Here is a 20,926-nt window from a genome sequence, read left to right on the forward strand (position 1 = left end):
ACATACACACACACACACACAGGGACAATTAATACATAATAAAAATAATAAAACACGTTCATTTACTCACTGACACCCCAACAAAGACATTCAGTGGAAACCGCTCATAGTGATCACATCTGTCCAGGTCAAATTGATCGCTCTAACAGGATAATTATTATATTATTATAACCATTTAAAAAATTTTTTTAAAAATTTCTAGTGCAGATTACCATCTCATTTATATTTGTATATTTAGTTATGTAACGGAAAGCTTGATAATTTACTGATTTAAAGATCATGTAACACACCTGCTGCTGTGAGAGAGCGGGGACGATAACTACGCTCTGTAAAGGTCCTGAAACACGAGCAGAGCAGAAACGATATACTCTGAGCCACGGCGATGAGGATATCACACAGTGCACGAGTGCCCACAGGACACACATGTGCACACACACACAAACACACACACACACTCACATATGATGAACTTATGTTGGGAGAACTGGCAGAGGCAGTTGTTCCCAGTTGTTACACACTGTGGCTCCAAAAGCCGGATACAAATACGCTAGCGGAGAGCCTGAGGGTATGGCAGCGTGTGGTTTTTCCGTATGTTGCCAAAATGAACACTGTTGATTACTATAAACAGCATCTGTATCGGAGTCATCCTTGCCACTGTGATCACTATAAGCGGTTTCCTCTGTATTGATAAAAGGGACAGGATATCACTGTCAAACATAATCATCCACAAGGAATCCATGTTGGATATTGATACTGTGCACTGATCAGCCACAACATTAAAACCTGTTTAAATGTTGTGGCTGATCAGTGTATGCAGCTCCGTTTAAACAATCCATATAAAATGAGAAAGTGCTGTAATTAGGAGGCACACACTGCCTTAAGACTTTATTCGTATTGAGAAGGAGTACAGTCTGTACAGAGGAGTAAGTGCTGTGAGTGGACGGAAGAGCGTGGAGGTGAAAAGAAGCAGAAAGACAGACAGACAGACAGACAGGCAGGGTGATATCTCAGTTGCGGCAATGACAGGTGAGTCTGAGGCTAGCGCGACAGATGTCCACTTAGCGAAATGTCATAGTGATCATCTGAAAGTGAAAGACAAACATACACAGTCAGGGTGGGGGCAGAAAAAAGATGGAGTCCAGGGTTTCTTCGCCAAACCTTTTCCAAAACACAGTTAGACACGGAGCACATTCAAAACAGAGTGAAAAGGTGTCGCATCGGTATGTAGCATTAACATCGATACATCATGGTCAAATTAACGTGGATACCTTGGTAGAACTAATGTTTACTAGAGAAGCCTGAGAGCATCTCTAATCCTTATTGGATTTTCATAATAGGAGCATCTCTTTAATGACATTATTTGTTAGTAAGTGTGGCAGTAAAAACAGGCTGTAAAAATTTGCAATCAAATGTATTCAAATACCATGGAGAAATATCTTACTTTGAAAACCATCTATTTGAAATTCTATGGTTTGACTTCCTCTCTGAAATTTCAAGTTGTTTTTCCTTACAAATTAAGAAAGAAAATTTAAGTCTCAGCGCTAAAAAAAAGAGCTGACCACTATATAGTGAAACTACATAACTTATTTGCGGGGATTTAAGTGGGCTGTAACGCTCCTTCGATTAATAAGTAAATAAGCCCCTCCCCGCAGGTCATCACAAAAGGCGATGGTCCTTTAAATTTTATTGCTGCAGAGGAAGCGACGCCCTGCTTATCCAGGAAGACATAAAAAGCTCAGTGCAGGCAGGCTACTGCACATAACAGACATTTAAGAGTGAAAATGACTTATTTCTTCTTTCAAAAATTACATAGTCTCTCTTTAAAATTTCCATCTGAATTTGTGGACCCCAGTTTAAATTTTCTTCAAAGTAAAAATATTTCAGACCTATAATTTCAGAGGTATTTATAATTCAACATTGAATATTTTTTGTAGCTGTTAAATTTCACAAAATGATATAATGTAAATTATTATGGCCTTAATTTGCTTACACAGTGTGAGAACTCCTTTTTACAATACCTCGGAGTACAAAGTGTTCTTCCCTGATAAAAGCTGCTTCTTCTACTGGGGAGAAGAACTGATCTGCATTTGTTTCTTTAAATCCTTTTCCCATGTGAACAACATTGCAAAAGCCTTGCCATCAAACCTTGGTCCAAAAGGAGATGAGGAGAGGAAAGAAGGAAAGGAAAGAAACAGGAGAATGTAGGATGAGAAAAGATGAAAGACACTGAAAGAGTGAGATGAAGAGCTGCATGACGAGGAAGACAGAGACAAACGGTAGCTCTAGTTGGACATTAAGCTTCATGTTTTTTTTTTTTTTTTAGGGGGTTGTGAGAGGAAAAGAAGAAAACTATTCTTCTTTTTTTTCTTAATTCTATGTATGTGTACATGCATATCTATGTGTCTTGTCACCTTGACCCTCTCTCCCTCGGGGGGGTCAGGCAGTTGGTCCACACTGCGTTGGATGTCATCCAGCCAGGCCAGCAGGTCATGTGACTTCCTCCTGTATTGGTACCACTGGGGAGCGATAGCCAACGCTTTCCTGTTCCTCAGCACACGCAGGTCCTACACAGACACACACACACACACAATTACACATTCTGAGGTGGATACACAAAAATGTCTTTGAATTTATGCAAAATCATGGCCAAAAAATAAAAATAAAAACAAGAACCTAGTGTGGGAGAGGTGTTTTTTTCTTTTAAGTTTGTTAAAGGTCCCATATTTTACACTTTTCCAGTGTTTTATTTGAAGTGTTGATATCCATAAGAGGATATATTCGTGGTTTTAAGAACCAAAAACCATCTCAGTGTAGTTTTACATCTCCTCTCTCAGGCTTCTCTCTGCAGCTCTAGTAACAACAGGTCAGTGAGCCAATCAGAAGAGAGGATCTGAGCCTCTCTTCTGATTGGCTGACTGTTTTCTGAATGATCTAATAAAAACATAACAGATTTCACTTTAAACACTCAGAGAAACAAAATCCATTAAGATTGGATGGTGGGTTCTGGTGGGCCGGGCTTGAGGCGTGGCTGAGAGCAGTGACTGCTTTGTTGTGACATCACAAAGTCCTGATGGCTCATTTTAAGGCTCAGTTTCTGAATACGGGCTGTGTGCATTTCTCTGTGGACTGAGACTTTGATACTTTGACGGTATTAATATAGAACCTAGACCTGCTTTACAATCAAAAAACACATGGACATCTACCTTCATACATTATGGGACCATTAATTAACTTATTTTCTGAGTTAATTGCGGAAACCCCCATGACCATGACCATGGAGTGTTTGGGCAGCTAGACTGTAGCTTCTTGTATTACATACATACATACATATATATATATATATATATATATGTATAAACCCCCAGTACTTTACCTTGACGGTGTTGTACTTGCTGTTGAGCTGGTTGTGTTTGAGTCTGATCTGCTCTCTCTTGTCCTGATCCGGGACTCTCTTCTGTAGATTCTCTCCTTTCAACAGTAAATCCTTCACTGCACCTTCTTCACAGTCCTACACACATACACACAAATATTGTTTGCAAGTGTACGCAAAATGTAAAAGGAAGTCAATTCAGCTGTGTGTGTGTGTGCGTGTGAAACCTTGTCCTCCTGGAAGTCCTCCTCTTTGAGGTTTTCCCCCTGTTTGACTTCTTCCTCCAGGAGCTCCAGCCAGATCTGTGCTTCACTGTGGTACTGCTCCAGCTCCTTGGCTGATGCTGCCGTCTGCCACACACACGCACACGCACACACACACACACACACACACACACACACACACACACACACACACAATCAAAGGAAGATCATTAGTGGCCCAGAGAAAGTAAATTTAGTCGGAGAAGTTGGAGCAGATTTAGAGTTTAGAGTTTGAAGTAAATTTAGTGTGAGAGTTTGAAGTCTGTTAAGTGGAGGTTTAAAGTACATTCAGCGAGAGGCTTCGAGTCTATTTAGTGAGACTCTGAAGTGAATTTAGGGAGAGTTTGGATTCTGTTTAGTCTATTTCGAGCATGAAGTGAATTTAGTGAGTTTGGAGTTTGATAAATTTGGAGCGAGTCTAGAGTCTAGATTAGAGGTGTCACAATGTACCGGTATTGATGATAACTGGTATACTTAAAGAACAAAATACTGATTTTGGGGGTGACGTGATAGCCAAACGGTTAGGGCGCATATTATATGGGCCCATATGCCCTGAGCAGTGAGTCCCTGGTTTGATTCCCGGCCGTTTGGACCATTTCCCTACTCACTCCCTGAATTTCCTGTCTATCTCTACTGGCTCTATCAAAATAAAGGCACCAAAAAAGCCCAAAAAACCCCCCAAAATATTGTGTTAAAAATACACATAGGATGACATTGTGATGGCAGATGGGAGGCCTTGAGGATCTTTTGTTTATCAGTTCATCTGGTTGCCTTTTCACTTTCACAAACAAGAGACAAATCACACAGTCAATAAAGTTATAGAGTTTGACTGATAGCACTATTATTATTTAATAATTAATTCAAATGTTCAATATTAACTCATGTTGTTAAAATCATGAAAGCTCCAGTCTGGATTACAGTCTTTCGTAAAAAAGATGAAAGACAGTGTTCTACCTGTCCAGAGGCGATGCGTTGAGCGATGATGTCAAATCTCTGGTTGAGCTGCTCCACTTTGGGTCCCACCTGGGCCTGGCAGTTCTCCCCCCTGGTGGACATGAGTTCCTGGGCTAAAGCCCTCACCTCCTCCATCTTACCCCTCGTCAGCTCCAGCTCTGCACGCAGCACCTGAAGGATGCAAACACAAAGTCAGTCAGAGAAGCTGTCAGACACACGAGTGAGGTTTGTCTTAAAGTTCAGACCCACTTTCAACATTTCACGTTTGTCGTGTTTTATCCTTCATCCCTGGTATTAGTGACGCTGGGTTTAAAGTCTGGGTAGACTGAGGCATTAGTATCTGTTTTGTGCAAATGATGCAAAATTGTTTGTAATATTTGAACATTTCATATTCCAAAAAAAAAACTTCTAAAAAGCTGCACATCAAAAATTCACAGGGACAGGAGTATGGAGGCAAAAAAATGACATGAATATTTGGTAAACTATAATCACCTTAACACCTAATTACACCTCTTCATGAGGGCAGATAGGCCTCACAAAGAGAAACTTTAGTATCAAAGTATCAACTCGAGTTGCTCATGTTCAGTTATTGCTTTTGAATTTTAAAATTCAATCAAGTCAGAACTAGAATCACCGCCTCGCAACTGTATGCCTACAGCCATAGGAAGTATGATCACAATCTCCTCTTCCTGACTTACAGCAATGAACAAAGGCCAGAAGTGTTTTTGCAGGACATTGTGATGTCACAGTGAAGCTGACCTTTGACCTTTTGGATATAAAATGTCATCACTTCATTTTATCCACATAGACATTTGAGTTAAATAGTGTATGAATTCTTGAGTCACAACCAAAAACGTGTTGTGTGAGGTCACAGTAACCTTTGACCTTTGACCAGCAAAATCTAATCAGTTCATCCTTGAGTCCAAATGGATGTTTGTGCCAAATCTGAAGTTCTGTCAAGGCGTTACTGAGATATCGTGTTCACAGGAATGGGACAGATGGATGGACAACCAGAAAACATAATGCCTCTGGTGCTTCAAGATAAAAATCAGGTTGTTCAAATTGAAATGGTGAAATCCAATTTGAGAATTCATATTTTTTCAAAGTAAAATTTCCCAATGCTATGAATCCAGTGGTCTTTAACATTCAATATTAAGTAGGAGTGCTTAAATGTCACAATCAGATTATTCAGCTGATTATAGAGTGGTTTTTACTGTAGCCTCTCTTCCTTCTGTATATGGGTAAATACTCTTATGTGCCTATGTAAAATGTGCTTATTGCTTTGTGCCCTTTTTTTAAATAAAATAAAATAAACTAATGAATAAATTTTTTTTAAATAATCCATTTACATTTGAATAAAAAGAAAAAATTGAACTCTCACGGCCTCCCACAGGCTCTAACAAAAGATAAGTGTGGGTTAGGGATTTATCATTCTCCCGCAGCTGATAACAGGAGGGCTAAACTGAGGATTTCAAAATAATACTGTATTTATTTCCTCAATACACCAAAGGTCCTCACATCTAATCTACAAACTGACTTGTACAGAAGATACAGATGACGCACAAAGTACATAAACATTACAACCTTCAGCACAGCGTCGTTGGGTCCCTGGCTGTCCATATTGTCCATCTTTTTCTCCGCTCCGTCAATCCATCCGTTCACTTCCTTTATCTCTCCATCTAACTTCTGCATCTGCCGCTGGTAGTCCTGAGAGAGAGAGAGAGGGGGAGTAGAGAAAGAGAAAGTATGACTTTCTTCAGGGTGCAAAACTTGTGTTGGGTTATTTTTAGACATTGGTATAATTTTAGCACTGATGAGAGAAAGAGGAAGCTGGAGACAAATGAACACAGTATCAAAAAAGCGTCTTCATTTTCTTTTCTCTGACCAGGAGCAGGTTGAGCCACTCTTCCGCTCTGGATGTGACTGCGATCCAGTTGCAGCGCAGCAGACTGACTTTGTCATCCACCAGGCCCCCGTGGCCCCGCAGCACGGCCTTCAGGGCCTCAGCGAGATCAACTACAGCCTGCAGCTGAGGCTGACGCTTCTCCGTCTCCCCGTGGATGGACTGAGGGGATAAGACAGAGGGAAGGGCAACAGTACATTTCATTTCTAAGGCACCATTCAAACAGAGTTACAAGGTCCACAGCAAATACATCACAATAAAAAAAACATTACAACAGATGAAAATTAAAAAAGAATCTGGAGCAGTGGTCAAATACAGAAAGATGAAACAAAATATAAAAGAACAACATAAAATCATTGGAGCAGATATTATAAAAGCAGGTTTTAAAAAACGTGATCTAATACTCAGAGAGGGTTGATTTCACAGTGTTGGAGGTACAGCAGTAAAAGCTTTGTCTTCAGCCTGGACTGTGCAACTTTTAACTCACATCTGAGGGGTTAACGGATCTTAAGTCACAGGCTACGTCCACACTATTACGTTTTCTGATCTCTCAGGGTTTTAGCTCTGTGTCAGAAACGATCTGCACATACATACATGACCATTCAGATAAACTGGGCATGCAGGAGCCGGTGTAAACAGGAAGCAGATTGTCTGCTCTGCAGTTGATTCTAAAGGTCTCCATTTCCGTCCAGACCACAGCACAACCCTGCAGTTTTCAAACTGAAACCGGGTCAAAAGTCTGCTGACTTTCAGAAAATTCTGGAGTTGTGTGGATGGTAGGTGAAATCGTAGCAAAAAAGATGCATTTATAAGCTAAAAAGTAGTTGTGTGGACGTTGCCTAAGGTGGAGCCAGACCGTGTGTGGCTTTAAAATTAACCAACAGCCTCTGAAATTGAATTCTGAAGTGATTAAGTGTAAAAGGAGAGGAGGGAGGAAATGTTCCTCAGCTGAACTTGTTACCGTGTCAGCAGATTCAAACTCTAGGCCTCACTCTTTAAGTTGTTTGTGTGTCTTACCTGTGCCCATGCCACCTCAGCCTCCAGGTCACTGGGCATACCGTCCACCGCAGAGCGCCTGGTCAGCTCAGCGTCAGTCGCTGCCAGCCACTCCGTCAGCCCGTTCAGCTCCTTACGCAGCTTCCTCGATAACTTCAGACTCTTCTCCAGCTCCAGTTTACTCTCCGTTACCTTAAAACACACGGACACAGTCAGTCTGGCTGGTGTGGTTGTGCATGTTTACCTGCAGTATGTGTGTGTGTGTGTGTGTGTGTTCTCACCTGTGCTCCCAGCTGGTTGTAGAGCAGCTTCAGGGCAGTCACTCTGTCGTCCAGCTCCTTGGGCTGCTCTGTCTGCTGCCTCTGGACGATCTGTCTGCCTGTTTTTATCACCGTCTCCACCTCCCCTTTCACTTCACTCAGCACCTTATACAACTTCTGTTACACACAGACAGCAGGAGGTTAATCAATATAACATCTGTCCATCTATTCATCAGCCATGTCTGCCAGGGTGACACAGTTACCCACCATGCACTGCTCCAGCTGCGACTGCACTACGTCCTGCTCCACGCTGCGGATGTCCAGCACCCCCACCTGAGTTTTGACCCCAGCCAGCGCGCGCTCACACTCGGCCAGCCGAGCGTCGAAGTTGGCTGGTTTCTGGAAGAGCCGGAACTTCGTCCACACGTCTGCCAGCATTTTCTGTGAAAGAACAAAGAGACGAGTGAACGTGCGAGGAGGTGTGTGTAGGTATGCTATGTGGGGTACTTCCAAAAAAGTTTACACAAATTAAAGGTCCCATATTTTACACTTTGCTTGTGTTTTATTTGAAGTGTTGATATCCATCAGAAAATATATTTGTGGTTTTAAGAAGCAAAAGCCATCTCAATGTAGTTTTACATCTCCTCTCTCAGGCTTCTCTCTGCAGCTCTAGTAACAACAGGTCAGTGAGCCAATCAGAAGAGAGTCTCTGAGCCTCTCCTCTGACTGGCTGACTGTTTTCTGAGTGACTGAATCAATATATAGCAGATTTCAGGTAAACACTCAGAGAAATCAAATCCTGTAAGTTTGGATGGTGGGTCCAGGTGGGCGGGGCTTGGGGCATGGCTGAAAGCGGTGACTGCTTTGTTGTGACATCACAAAGTTACAGAAGTAAGCAAACACATGGACATCTACCTTTATACTATATGGGACCTTTAAATATACTATATGCCTAGTTAATGAAAACATTTAAAAATAAGTTTGAACTTATTTTTTCTCTGCAAGGGTCTTTTCTGCACTCACAAACAAATTCAAAAATAAAATTTATTTTTTTTGTTGTTGTTGTCAGTAATACCTGGGTAAGGTCCAGCTGTCCCATGATCCTCTGGGACGGCTCTTTGCCCTGGTTCTTCTTCCTCATGTCCTCCAGTGTTGCTTCATGGCCACTCAGCTCTGTCTGGATTTTCTGTTACAGAGGCACACGTCTTTAAATAAACTTAAAGCAAAACATCAGTTTAAGACAAAATGTCTCTATGATTTGTTTGACTAAAGTGAATAAAAATTAAAATCTAATCATGATAAAGAACAGAATTTAGTAAATGGAAGATCGTTTGCCTGGAAAGTGAAACTAATTGCAATTAAGTGTCAGTGGATTGACAGTGTATCTCCTTCTCCTGACCACAAGGGGGCAATAAGCATCAAGAAAAGAAGAAAATGAACTCAAAAGCTTTCATAACTTGTAACTCCCCCATCCCCTCACAAACACACTCACTCACTCATATGGTCTCTGCCCCCCCGCCCCTCTCTTTTTAAATACCAAGTGCCTGATAATCACAAATGCTCATCCACACCACTCTAATCCAATCATGCCCTCCTCCTCCTGTGTGTGTGTGTGTGTGTGAGGGAGGGAGAGAAATGTCATCCTTTGCACTGGTGGTCTACAGTACACACGTGGAGGTAATCTCCTCATCCCGTGTACACACGCACACACACACACACACACACACACACACACACACACACACACACACACACACACACACACACACACTCACTCTGTCACATTTCTATCACTCACTCCATCACTGTCAAACAGCAAAAGAAAGAGGAACAAGGAGGTCTGTAGAAGATAGATGTTAGAGCGAAGAGAGAGAAGACAGAGGCTGTCTCTGTGTGTGTGTGTGTGTGTGTGTGTGTGTGTGTGTGTGTGTGTGTGTGTGCTCCTGCTGTCCTGTCCAAAGCAGCTCCAGACTTAATTGGAACCAAAAAAGTAAAAGAGCATGTGCCCTTCTCTCCTGGGTCCCTTTTCATGTGTACACACACACAAACACACAAACAGGAAAAATATGTATTTTTATCCTGAGTGTATTTCCACTCTCCCGCCCTTCTTTCCTCTCTCTGCCTGTCCACGCAGATTTGTCTGTTAATGATAAATCTGACGAGGATTGGCAGCGTTTCAACTAAAACCCACCGACGTTCATTTTCTATGAGAGCCAGCATCTCTTGGCGGCGAACAGCGGCGTGCCTATTGGCGACGCGTCTTGAGCGGTGTGGGGGCGTCAGAAAAAGTTGAAATCATTGAAGTCATTTGTTCCTGAGCACAATGGAGGAGAAATTGATGTGGCCTTTACGACACGTCTCTGTTTGTTTACAGGAACTTGAATAAAAAAAAAAAAACAACGATGCATGGACAAAGGTGTCTGGCACGGCAGGCGTTCCAGGTGAGTTGGTGTTGAGCTTGTTTCAAGGCACAGTTTCTGAAGACAAGCTGTGTGCATTTCTCTCTTTGATGCTTTCAGAGTATAAATATAGAACCTAGACCTGCTTTATAACAAAAAAAAAACAACATGGAAATCTCACTTCACACAATATGGGACACTACCTGTGCCTCCTGCGGTATCTGCTGGGCGTCGATGTGGTCAGTCAGGTAAGCAGTGAGGTGGCGGTCAGTGTTAGCCAGTGACTCCTGGATCTGCCTCAGTGTCTTGTCATTCTCCTGGGCCCACTGGACGCTTTTCTCCAGCTCCTTTTGCCTTAGCGCCGCCTAGGGAAACAGGAAACACATTACACCATGTTAAATACAGAATAAATACAGGAAGCAGCTTGTGAGGAACACGTCAGTAGATGTACATTCCTACATTCAGTTTTCCAACTCATGTATGAAACGATTTCTCATAAACAGTATCTTGGGAAATCTATGTACAAGGGCATAAGATTCAGATGATAGGTATCTTTAAAGAATCCTCAGGGGGGGCTTGGGAAATGTCACTCACATTTTTATCGTATTTCTTTTTCTTTTATTTTATTTTCTTTTTCCAGCGGGCTTGGACCTGAGAGTCACAGAGTACAGAGGTCAAAAAGTATTGGGTGACCGACTGACAGACTGTTGGTTTTAATCTTTACATGGATTTTTTTGAATATAAGAAAAATATAGAATAAATGAATTAATAATTAATTAGCCTTAATTAATCTGTGTTTTTACAAAATATGTTTTTCTAGAAGCTTGGTGATATAGTGACTTCTCCTGTGACTCCTATGGCTACAGCTAGAAACTAGCCTACTGCAGCCGGCAAGCAAACCGCAACACACTAGCTGGGAACATGCTAGTTAGCCAGTGACAAAAGCTCTCTGAGCTTCTGTCTGTTTCCTCTTTACTGTGTTGTTTACAGCATTTATTATCAGGCTTGTGCATTATTTTATTTCCTCTTAAGGGTTTCACTGAAAAGGAAAAAACTCCTCAAGCTAACAAGCTTGCAATCACTTTCCAAAGCTTGTTAGCGTGGTCGCTAACAGGAAAAAAGTTCACTTCACACAAGTATATTCAAAAGATGCACTTGTACAACCAACTCCAGTTTATACTCTGACAGATGAGGCTAATTAAAAGTTGATGAAGTGACACAGCTAATTAAGCTAGAGCTGCTTAGTCCATTGTGGACTGTAGGCTACTGTCAAAACAGTAAACAGCACGAATCCACAGGTCACGGTTTATTAAAGGACTCTTTAAATATGAGTCATCTATCTCACCAACACAAACAAGTCTACTGTTTTAAATTGAACTGATTCAGCTACATCCGTTAAATTCTGTGAAAATTTCAGCTACAATTAATTCAGCTTCAAAATGTTGTTTTCAATGCTCGTGTCACTGAGCGTTTGACCTTTAAAAACTGTTGATTTTCTAGGCTGTATCCAGACACACACACACTCTCTCTCTCTCTCTCTCTCTCTCTCTCTCTACGTGTACCCTTTTGAGGGGCAGAATCCGGGGTTTCTCTCTCATCTCGTCTCTGTGTGTCCGACCACATCAAGGCCTCCGTTGTCACTAAAAAAACGCCAACAACCGATGATCTTCTGACGCCCGTCCTCAACAAAGCATCAGGCGCCTTAGCAACTACTGAAGTGTCTCCCTTCTTCCTCTCCGCTGGTGACTGCCTACAAGATTAACTAGTAAACGCACCAATTACATCATAAACCTGTGTGAGCTTGTATGTGTCAAGAGACAGAGAGAGAGAGTATATGTGGTTACAGGTAAGCATGCTAATCCCATACAGAGGGATAATGACTAAGTATAGCTCTGAGCCTGTCTAACCCTAGTGTCACACACATACACACACACATTCACAGTATCCCTAATGTTACTAGTTGTGCTTTCCTCCCCATGTCATAGTTTATAATGTATGAAATGAGAGTTATAGTGAGATTAAATATTTAGACAACACTGATAACAACCTTGCCTGTGGCGATGTACTCTATTTCCGTGGCAATTGTCGTCTCATGAATACATATTCTCATTAAACACTCAGTTTTCCCTTATTACTTATTTCTCACACACGCACACATACGCGGTGGCGAATGCGGTGATTGTGAACAGAAGAGATAGAGGATCAGTGTTCGTTTAACTGCTCTGTGTTGGGAATGCCGTCGGCAAAGCGGGAGCAGCGTTCTCCACACCACGCTTCCTCTTATTGGTTTTCAGCTGCTACAAGAAGCTGAAATTAAAATGGAAAACATGCCTCTCTGATTTGAAGAAGTGCGGACGAAATGTGGAACAATGTTTTGCCTTTTTTTTTTTTTTGGCTTGCGTAGGCTGGATTTATTTCAACATGAGTTTTAAAGTGGAACATTGATATAAAGAAATTATGTACTTTTTCTACTGTCTCCACATTTGCTTGGACCTGCATTCTGACGCTGAAGAAGTATTGACATGAAGCTATTTGTCTCTTCCCCTTTTTGTTTGAATATTTTTTGTTGGATAAAAAGCAGAGAATAGATATGTTTTTTTTGGTTGTTTTTTTGTTTTTTTTGTTTTAATCTCTAACTCAGAGTTCGATGGCGTTGGAAAGCACTATGCTGGTCTGGGTCGCTGGTTCACTTCTAATTAACGGCACTATTTGGAAATGATGAGCAGCAAGAAGGTGCTTTCCAAACACGCATGTCTTAAGAATCCTCATCTCAGATCATAAGGCACACAGTACATGTATTTCAGCTGCCAATGGAAGGAGTCTGCATAAAGTATTTAAACTGACAAAATCAATTTAAGGACTCATTAGTTTCTGTTCTTAGCTTGGTTTAACCTCATGTCATTATATCTATTTTTAGTATGTTTTTTTCTGTGAAACCTCAGTATAAAGAACCTGTTAATTCTCGGAGGAAACTGGCTTCTCTCTTTCTGAAGTTTCTAAAATAAGCTCTACAAAACCCCATTTAAAAATGTGATATAATTTTGATTATATATTAGGCCTATTAAATATTATATATTATATATTGCAAGTGCTTTTGGAGTTATAGTGGGGGTATGACATCTATCAAGGATGTGAAAAATTTGAACCTCGATAATTTGTTATAATTCCGACAGTTTTGATCTGCGGTCTGTGGCAAGGTTGAAAAACTGGCCACAAAACTAACCCGGAGATTTGACAGCCTTCAGCTGATCAAGGCAGTGAATGAAGAATGAACAACATTGAAAAAGGATTCCCTCAACACAGTTAAAAAAGCCAAAAAACAAAAACAAAACAAAACAAAACAAAAAAAAAAACATTAAGGCAAATATTTTGGTCTCTGTGTGCTTTTGTCCTCTCCAACCTGTCTTTCCAGAGATACTCACAGACACTCTCTTCCTGTCTCCGAGCTCCGTGTCTTCTTCATAGATGACAAACAAACAGGGCTCGGAGAAGCCCGGTCTCACCCCACATGCATACATGCTGATATACACACCAAAACACCAGGCTCTGTTGTGCTTTCAAACACACAGACACACACACACCAAATACACACAGTGGCACTTCCTCCCCAAAAGAATATAAAAAGTCTGAAACAAAAGACTGTGTATCTCAAACACACACACACACGCACACACACTCACTGTCTCTGATGGGTCGACAAACAAAGGGAGGCTTATCAGGCTGCAAGGAGAACATTAATCTGGCTCTATTGTGAGGGAGGATCAACCCAGTGGGCACTGAGTGTCTCATTCTATGTGTGTGTGTGTGTGTGTAATCTGCGAGATCAGTGTGGATCACCGCAGGAGGCTGAGAATGTATTGCTGCCATTGATGATGGCTGATGGTGGCTGGAAGGAAGGGAAAGGAGACGTGGAGAGAGGGAGAGGAAGTGGTAAAAGGAGGATAGGGAGGACAAGGGGAAGGTGGAGCAGGGAAAGAAGAGAAGAGAGAAGGAAGAGGAGAGAAAAGGAAGATAGGCATGGAGGTGGAAAAGTATGAAAGGTGGAAGGAAGATGGCCAAGATGTGCAAGGTGTAAAGGAAGAGTGATAACTGAAGGAAGGGGAAAACGAGAGAAGAGGAAATGGAAGAAGGGAAGATAAAAAGATGGATTATTTCCTTAAGTCAACAACTCCAAAATTTTGAGTTCATCATTATAGAAGACATAAAAAACCAAACAAGATATTGATTTTACTACAGATTTTCCATCCATGACTAATCAATTAATGGAGTAATAGTTTCAGCTCTAGATGTGAAGGAGGAAGAGAGAGGAAGAGGAGATGGATGATGAGATTGAAAGACAGGGAGTGATGAAGAAAATAAGAGGAAGGTGTGTCAACAGTGCTGTGTTGATTTAAAGTTAAAATCTGAAACACCAAGACAAAATATCACAGCTCGATGGATTGGTTTTGGGTTCATTAGAGTTAAAATATAATCAAAATGTGAATTCTACATGTAAGACATCTGTGTAAATGTGGTTATAAACATTGCTGCAAAACTTTTGGGAAAAGTCAGTTAGAAAACGCAAGGTTATGTAGCTTGTATTTCTTTCTTCATATGAATTGTGCATCCAGCCACTCAGTATGTTAAGGGTCCCATAATGTATAAAGGTAGATGTCCATGTGTTACTACAGCTCAAGAGAGAAGCCTGAGAGAGGAGATGTAAAACTACACTCAGATTTCTTTTGCCTCTTAAAACCATAAATACATCTTCTGATGGATGTCAACACTTAAAATAAAACTCCGGAAAAGTGTAAAATATGGGACCTTTAAATGACTGACATGTATGTCCTGTTTAAGGCCGACACTTCAGAGGTAAAGTACGTTGTACATAAATACATATTTCTGCTGAAAGTGGCAAGTGATGGTAAATCTGAATAATAACTCTGACAACATAATCATCACTCTGCTGCTGCAGCATTCAACATGACAGACTGAGAAATGGATTTTTCATTTAAATCCTTTTCAGTGACTTTCAAGCAGAACTCCTCTCAGTTCTTGTTATTGTTCTACCCAAGGACAGTCCAATTAGTATTTGAGGGCTCTATTCCAAAACATAATTTTCCACAATAAAAAATGTTGTCAATTCAATATCAGTGTAAAAGGGTACAACTGTTCTGGAAGATGAAGGACTTAAATCTGTTTAAATATCTCTCAACAATGTCATAAAACATTGTTCATAGTTTCACACAAGGGACATTTTGTTTTTAACAAAATTAAAACAAAAACACTGGGACCTGTCTCATATCATCTGCACTTTAAATTATTTCAAGTTCATGAACAGGCGTTAACTGAAGGTATTTAGTTCAATGTCATTTTATGAGTTTTGAAAATGTAAAACTAGTTAACTGAATGTGAGAAAACAGGTTCAGTAATATTTACTTAAATCAACTCTTTAGTCACAGAGACAGTCATGACAGACATGTTTGCTTTTCAGAGTCAGTTCTTCATTTGACATGAAGAACTTAAAGGTCCCATATTTTACAGTTTTCCTGTGTTTTATTTGAAGTGTTGATATCCATAAGAAGGTATTTTTGTGGTTTTAAGAACCAAAAACCATCTCAGTGTAGTTTTGCATCTCCTCTCTCAGGCTTCTCTCTGGAGCTCTAGTAACAACAGGTTCAAAATCCTGCAAGATTGGATGGTGGGTCCAGGTGGGCAGGGCTTGGGGCATGGCTGAGGGCAGTGACTGCTTTGTTGTGACATCACAAAGTTACAGAAGTCCTGACGGCTCGTTTTAAGGCTCAGTTTCTGAATACAGGCTGTGTGCATCTCTCTGTGGACTGAGGCTTTGATACTTTCACAGTATTAGTATAGAACCTAGATCTGATTTATAATCAAAAAAGACATTAAAATCTCACTTTATACAGTGTGGGACCTTTAATATATGTTCACGGACAAAAAAAAACACCTCATAATTTCCACATCTACATCACAGATAGGTGTCCTTGGTTATGGAATATGTGCTATCATGTATGCACAATTATTCAATGTAACAAGCAAGCCGAAGCCTTCAAAATAAGAGCCACAACACTCACTTTCAAAGTCCACCTGACACAAGTGCCACAAGGCTGCAGACACACACCAGAGCCAGGTAACAGAGTGGGACAATAATGGATAACATATCACCAGCCCTAACCTTTAAACCTGTGAAAAATCACATTTTAAACTACTCTTTTACTCTCTGAATAAAACTCTTCTTTTATTCACATAAAAGTCATTGATTTAGGAGGATTGGTTCCAGAGGCAGTGGAGAGTTGTAAAGAGCACAGTGACGTTTTTGGCTGATTAAAGACCAGATGTGCGCCCACTTTCTGGGACGTTTGCAGAGGTTTTACCGAGCATACTGGCAAGTTTAGAGAGTGTCACGGTGTCAAGTGACCAGCACAAGGAGCTGGGACAACTGATCGTACACAGTGTGAAGCAACACGACAGCAGTGACTCAGTTGTCACTTATTTGTTATGTATTTTTGTCTGTTGTTAATTGTGCGAGCTAAATTATTAAACAACTGATACGCGATCAATTGTTGTCAGCAGATGTTTTTGAAGTTTGACACCATGCCCTGACTGAATTATGAATCCAGAGAGAAGCAGCAGCAGGTGGGTGCAGAGGGTTGTAAGGGCCCTTGATCACCTCCATGGGCTATGAGTCACAGACACTGCTGCAGCTCCAAAAGCCGGGCTAAATAATCTGCAATCTACAATAACTAACTCCCTTTTGTTTTTAGAATAGAAGCATGCACTTGTCCCCATCAGCTCACGCAGCATCGTTGACTCCCCCTTCAGCTCACTCCCCCTTTCAGCAGCTGTGCCTCACAGTTTGAAAACCTGGCTTACGCCCAGCCAGATTCATGTAAATGAAAAAAAAAACAAACAAAAAAAAAAAAAAAATCAGATTCATTTGAAATAAAAACTTAATTGGAGCAAAAGTGAAATTATTTCCTGCACCAGCAATGTTTATTAAATCAAGAAAGTTAAAGCTCCCTGCAGATTGCTTCCAATGATGCATGTTAACATTTGTATGAGCACTGTGTACACACAGTCCTGTCTGCATGTGTGCGTATTATCTTACCCTCGCCATAAGTTCATCCCATCGTGTGTTGAAAGCGTCTAGTTTTTGCTGGATGAGCTCATCCAGAACGCCTCCGTCCATCAGCGTCTGGGCCAACTCTCGAATCTGGTTCCTGTTGTCCTCAGGGTGACGCAGAAGGACTTCTAGGCCCTGCACACAAACACACACACACACACAGACAGACAACCAAAAATCAGACTTATTTTTGTGTTGTATCCCTTACAGCTAGAAGCCCACACCCTCCACTCACCAGCATCACATAAAACCTCCTCCTTATTTGACCTGACTGCTTTAAAAGTTCAACCTTCCAGCATGGCAGCGTGTGTTAAATGATCTGAGGACAGCTAACCATAGAAAAAGATGCCTTTGGTGTTAGTGATATTGCACAGAGGCTGATAATGTTTTGTCTGAAAGTAAGAGAAGCTTATTGAAAATGATGCTGGGTAAGAGTGCAAAGTGATGGTATGTAGATGCTAAAATAGGCCAATTAGCCTTTGTTTGTCTTCACCTTGGTGCTTAACGGCTTTTCACATCTGAAATCCACAGAAGGTCTGTTTGGCCATTTAGCAAAGTAAAATACAACAGTGTGGGCAGTTATTTGCATTTTGGTTGTTTTGTTCTGACTGAAATGACAGAATGCTTCCTGGTCCGGAGGCTTGATGCTTTTTGCTTTGTTGAATCTCACCAAATCCCTGGAGTTAACATCAGAAGCACAGTTAAAGTAAACTAGTGGGTTTGGGTTGACACAGACGCCTTTCACATCACATCAGTCTCAGTGAGGCTGGTTTCTCTAATTGCAAGATGCAACGTGTGTGAGACCTGACTTAGATATTATCAGTATCATCTGAGCAGGCTATACGGTGACTCTATCTTTACTTAGACAGTTATGGTTAGACAGGATGTGTTCTCCTCCCTGATGTGTCTTGTTTCCCTGTTTATGTGTGTGTGTCCTGGTCTCTTCACCTGCTGCTCATCATCTCATCAACTCTTCCAGCCTCTCCTGAATTTAAACCCGGTTCAGCTCTCAGATCGTTCAGTCTTCACCTGCGGTGCGGTGACCCGCTCCCTTCGCCCTCGACAGAATCAGCCGGCCGCCAGCTTCTGCTCTCCACTCCTGGTTTGTCTCACCTTGCCTCATCAAATCTGCTACATCAGCTCCTGCCACTCGCCTGCCATACCGCCCTTAACTAAGCCTAGTCTTGTTTTATTGTTGTAGTAGTCCCCCCCCCCCCAACCTCTTCATACTCACATCCAGCGCCTCCTGCAGCTCCTCCGCTCCTCCTTGCAGGTTTTCCGTCTCGTCCAGTTTCTGCTCCAGCTGGTCCAGGAAGGCGTTCTCCTGCTCCAGGTAGGAGAGCAGCTCACACCAGCACGCCCACACCTCCTATAAAACACACAGACACAGACACAACATCAGGCAGACGAAGCGACAAGATGGAGACTGAAAAGGTGGAGAGGAGACTCACACCGAAGGAGGACGGAGAGGAGGAGGAGGATGGAGGAAGCAAACAGCTATAAATGCATTCTCTACTTTCTTGTAGTATTGTTTGATATTCACATATTCAGCAGTGCAGCATGTCAACATCTGATGAACATCAACATTTAAAAATTAATTTAAACTGAGAAATATTAACCAGGCTGACTTATCTGAGCAGATTTTTAATTTCAAAAAAGTGTTTGACACTTTTGTAAAGTATAATATTGTAAGACGGTGTTGGCAGCATGTAGTTTATAACATCAACAACTGAATTTTAAAAGCAGCTTTTCAAGACGCCAAAGACTAATTTGCAAGTGACACTTGCTTTAAGGCTTTGTCTCTTGCTCTCTTGCTTCCCAATTAAATCTCTTGGCAAATCAGCCAGTCCTTCAGGAAAAAATATAACGCCACGGGTTAGATAAGCTAGCTCAGCTCACAGGACAGCGGCTGGGAGTCAAGCGTTTTCTCTCCATTTCAGACACTGTGCCCATAAACATCACAGACAGTGCATAACCCACAATTTGCTTTAATTGATGGAGGCGTGCACACACACAGCTCTCCAAAATCACAAAACACCCCTAATGCATCTTGAGTTTCTGCAGTGTGCACCCAGTTACATTTGAGATTTGTAAAGAGCTTTTTAATAGCACATTTAAGCAATTTATTAGACAGAAAACCAGTGGGAACAATTACAGGTACATGAATTTATTGGCGTCATATTTTTTCAGTACTTACCACCTGTACATAACAAAAGCTCCTTGTAATACAATTAATTAATTAATGTGACTTCCAGGAAAGAGTCAGAAAATTGATGGATGGACTCTTTAAAGGTCCCATTTGTTACACTTTTCCTGTGCTTTATTTGAAGTGCTGATATCCATAAGAAGATATATTTGTGGTTTTAAGAACCATCTCCTACATCTCCTCTCTCAGGCTTCTCACTGGAGCTCTAGTAACAACAGGCCAGTGAGCCTGGATGGTGGGTCTAGGTGGGCGGGGCGAGCAGTGACTGCTTTGTTGTGACATCACAAAGTCACAATTTTAATTAATTATACTTCAAATGAATTTACAAATGATCAAAGGGAAGTGAAACATCATACCTCCAGAGTTTTACATTTCCCATCCAATCGGCTACACAGGCGCTGGTAGTTGGCCGTCAGCACGTCCAGCTCTGAGCGCAAGGCATCATGGGCAGTAGGCGGGGCCTTGGCAATGAAACTGTTCACGCTGTCAGTGAGGAGTTTCACCTTCAGTTCCTTAGAGTGGACCTCTTCCTGAGCCCTCTGATAGAGAGAGACAAAGAAACAGAAATCAATAGAAATCTGTACGGTGAGGTGAGCAGACCTGTGAACTGTCCTCCAACAAACTCTCTCAACTCAAAATGAAGATGGTGAAAATACCTCCTTATTCCTTTATGTATCCTTTATGAATAGTATTGACTTTTTTTTTTTTTAACATGTGTTTACATAAGGAAAAACATATGTTGTCAATAAAATAGTGAAGGTAAAGCCTTCTATGACTCAAGTCGTCATTTTGAAAGCAAGAGTTGAGCTAGTTGGACAACAGCAGCTCCCACAGTGCAGTGAAGCCAACATAGGCAATATAAAAAAGTTAAGTGTAAAAATACTTACAAAATAGAATAAGAAATAGTTGGACATTTTAGGTAATATGCTTATTTGCTCTGTGAAGATGAGAATACTGATACTGCTCGTATCTGAATGTTAAATTTAGCATAAGGACCGGAAGCAGTGGGAAGAGCTAGCCTGGTTCTGTCTAAAGTTTTTTTTTTTTTTTTAAAACAGTCCTGTCATATAAAGCAGCAAATACCTAATGGTAGACTTGGGCAAAAAAATATGTATATAAAAAATGTATATCTCAATATAGTAAACCCAAATATTGTGATATAAAATATTATTGTATAGCATTCAGGAATTAGCGATGCTGCCCCTACAAAGCAGACTGCCATGAAAAAAATTGATATTATGAAAAACATTGCATATGGCAGGAAATGTTGCAATATTTTATTATATATGATATATACTCTAATACACACACGCACACACACATATATAATATAATATATTATATTATACATAATGATATTATTAAAGAACTGCATTTTTTATCTTTATGTTGTTTTTTAATATGCATAAAATGAATAATTCTATCACTGTATTTTACATTTATATTATACAA

At 40.9% G+C, this 20,926-nt stretch overlaps 1 protein-coding gene across 10 annotated transcripts in view; it reads right to left on the reverse strand.

Moving 5' to 3' along the window:
- dmd (dystrophin) overlaps positions 1-20,926 on the reverse strand; it is a 298,427-nt gene that overhangs the window by 82,615 nt on the left and 194,886 nt on the right. For all 10 annotated transcript variants that reach the window (XM_071463817.1, XM_071463813.1, XM_071463810.1 and 7 more), the window contains 14 exons: positions 19,831-20,013; positions 18,503-18,637; positions 17,254-17,403; positions 10,349-10,510; positions 8,822-8,932; positions 8,014-8,187; positions 7,768-7,923; positions 7,508-7,678; positions 6,473-6,652; positions 6,172-6,294; positions 4,588-4,758; positions 3,598-3,720; positions 3,374-3,508; positions 2,412-2,564 (listed from right to left, as the gene is read on the reverse strand). In XM_071463817.1, the coding sequence (XP_071319918.1) occupies positions 2,412-2,564; positions 3,374-3,508; positions 3,598-3,720; positions 4,588-4,758; positions 6,172-6,294; positions 6,473-6,652; positions 7,508-7,678; positions 7,768-7,923; positions 8,014-8,187; positions 8,822-8,932; positions 10,349-10,510; positions 17,254-17,403; positions 18,503-18,637; positions 19,831-20,013 (2,127 nt within the window). The remainder of the gene's footprint in view (positions 1-2,411; positions 2,565-3,373; positions 3,509-3,597; positions 3,721-4,587; positions 4,759-6,171; positions 6,295-6,472; positions 6,653-7,507; positions 7,679-7,767; positions 7,924-8,013; positions 8,188-8,821; positions 8,933-10,348; positions 10,511-17,253; positions 17,404-18,502; positions 18,638-19,830; positions 20,014-20,926) is intronic.

This window comes from Trachinotus anak, unplaced genomic scaffold (genome assembly GCF_046630095.1).
Source record: "Trachinotus anak isolate AG129_WGS33_773 ecotype Australia unplaced genomic scaffold, CSIRO_AGI_Tana_v1 ptg000026l, whole genome shotgun sequence".
In the NCBI taxonomy this organism is placed as follows: domain Eukaryota; kingdom Metazoa; phylum Chordata; class Actinopteri; order Carangiformes; family Carangidae; genus Trachinotus; species Trachinotus anak.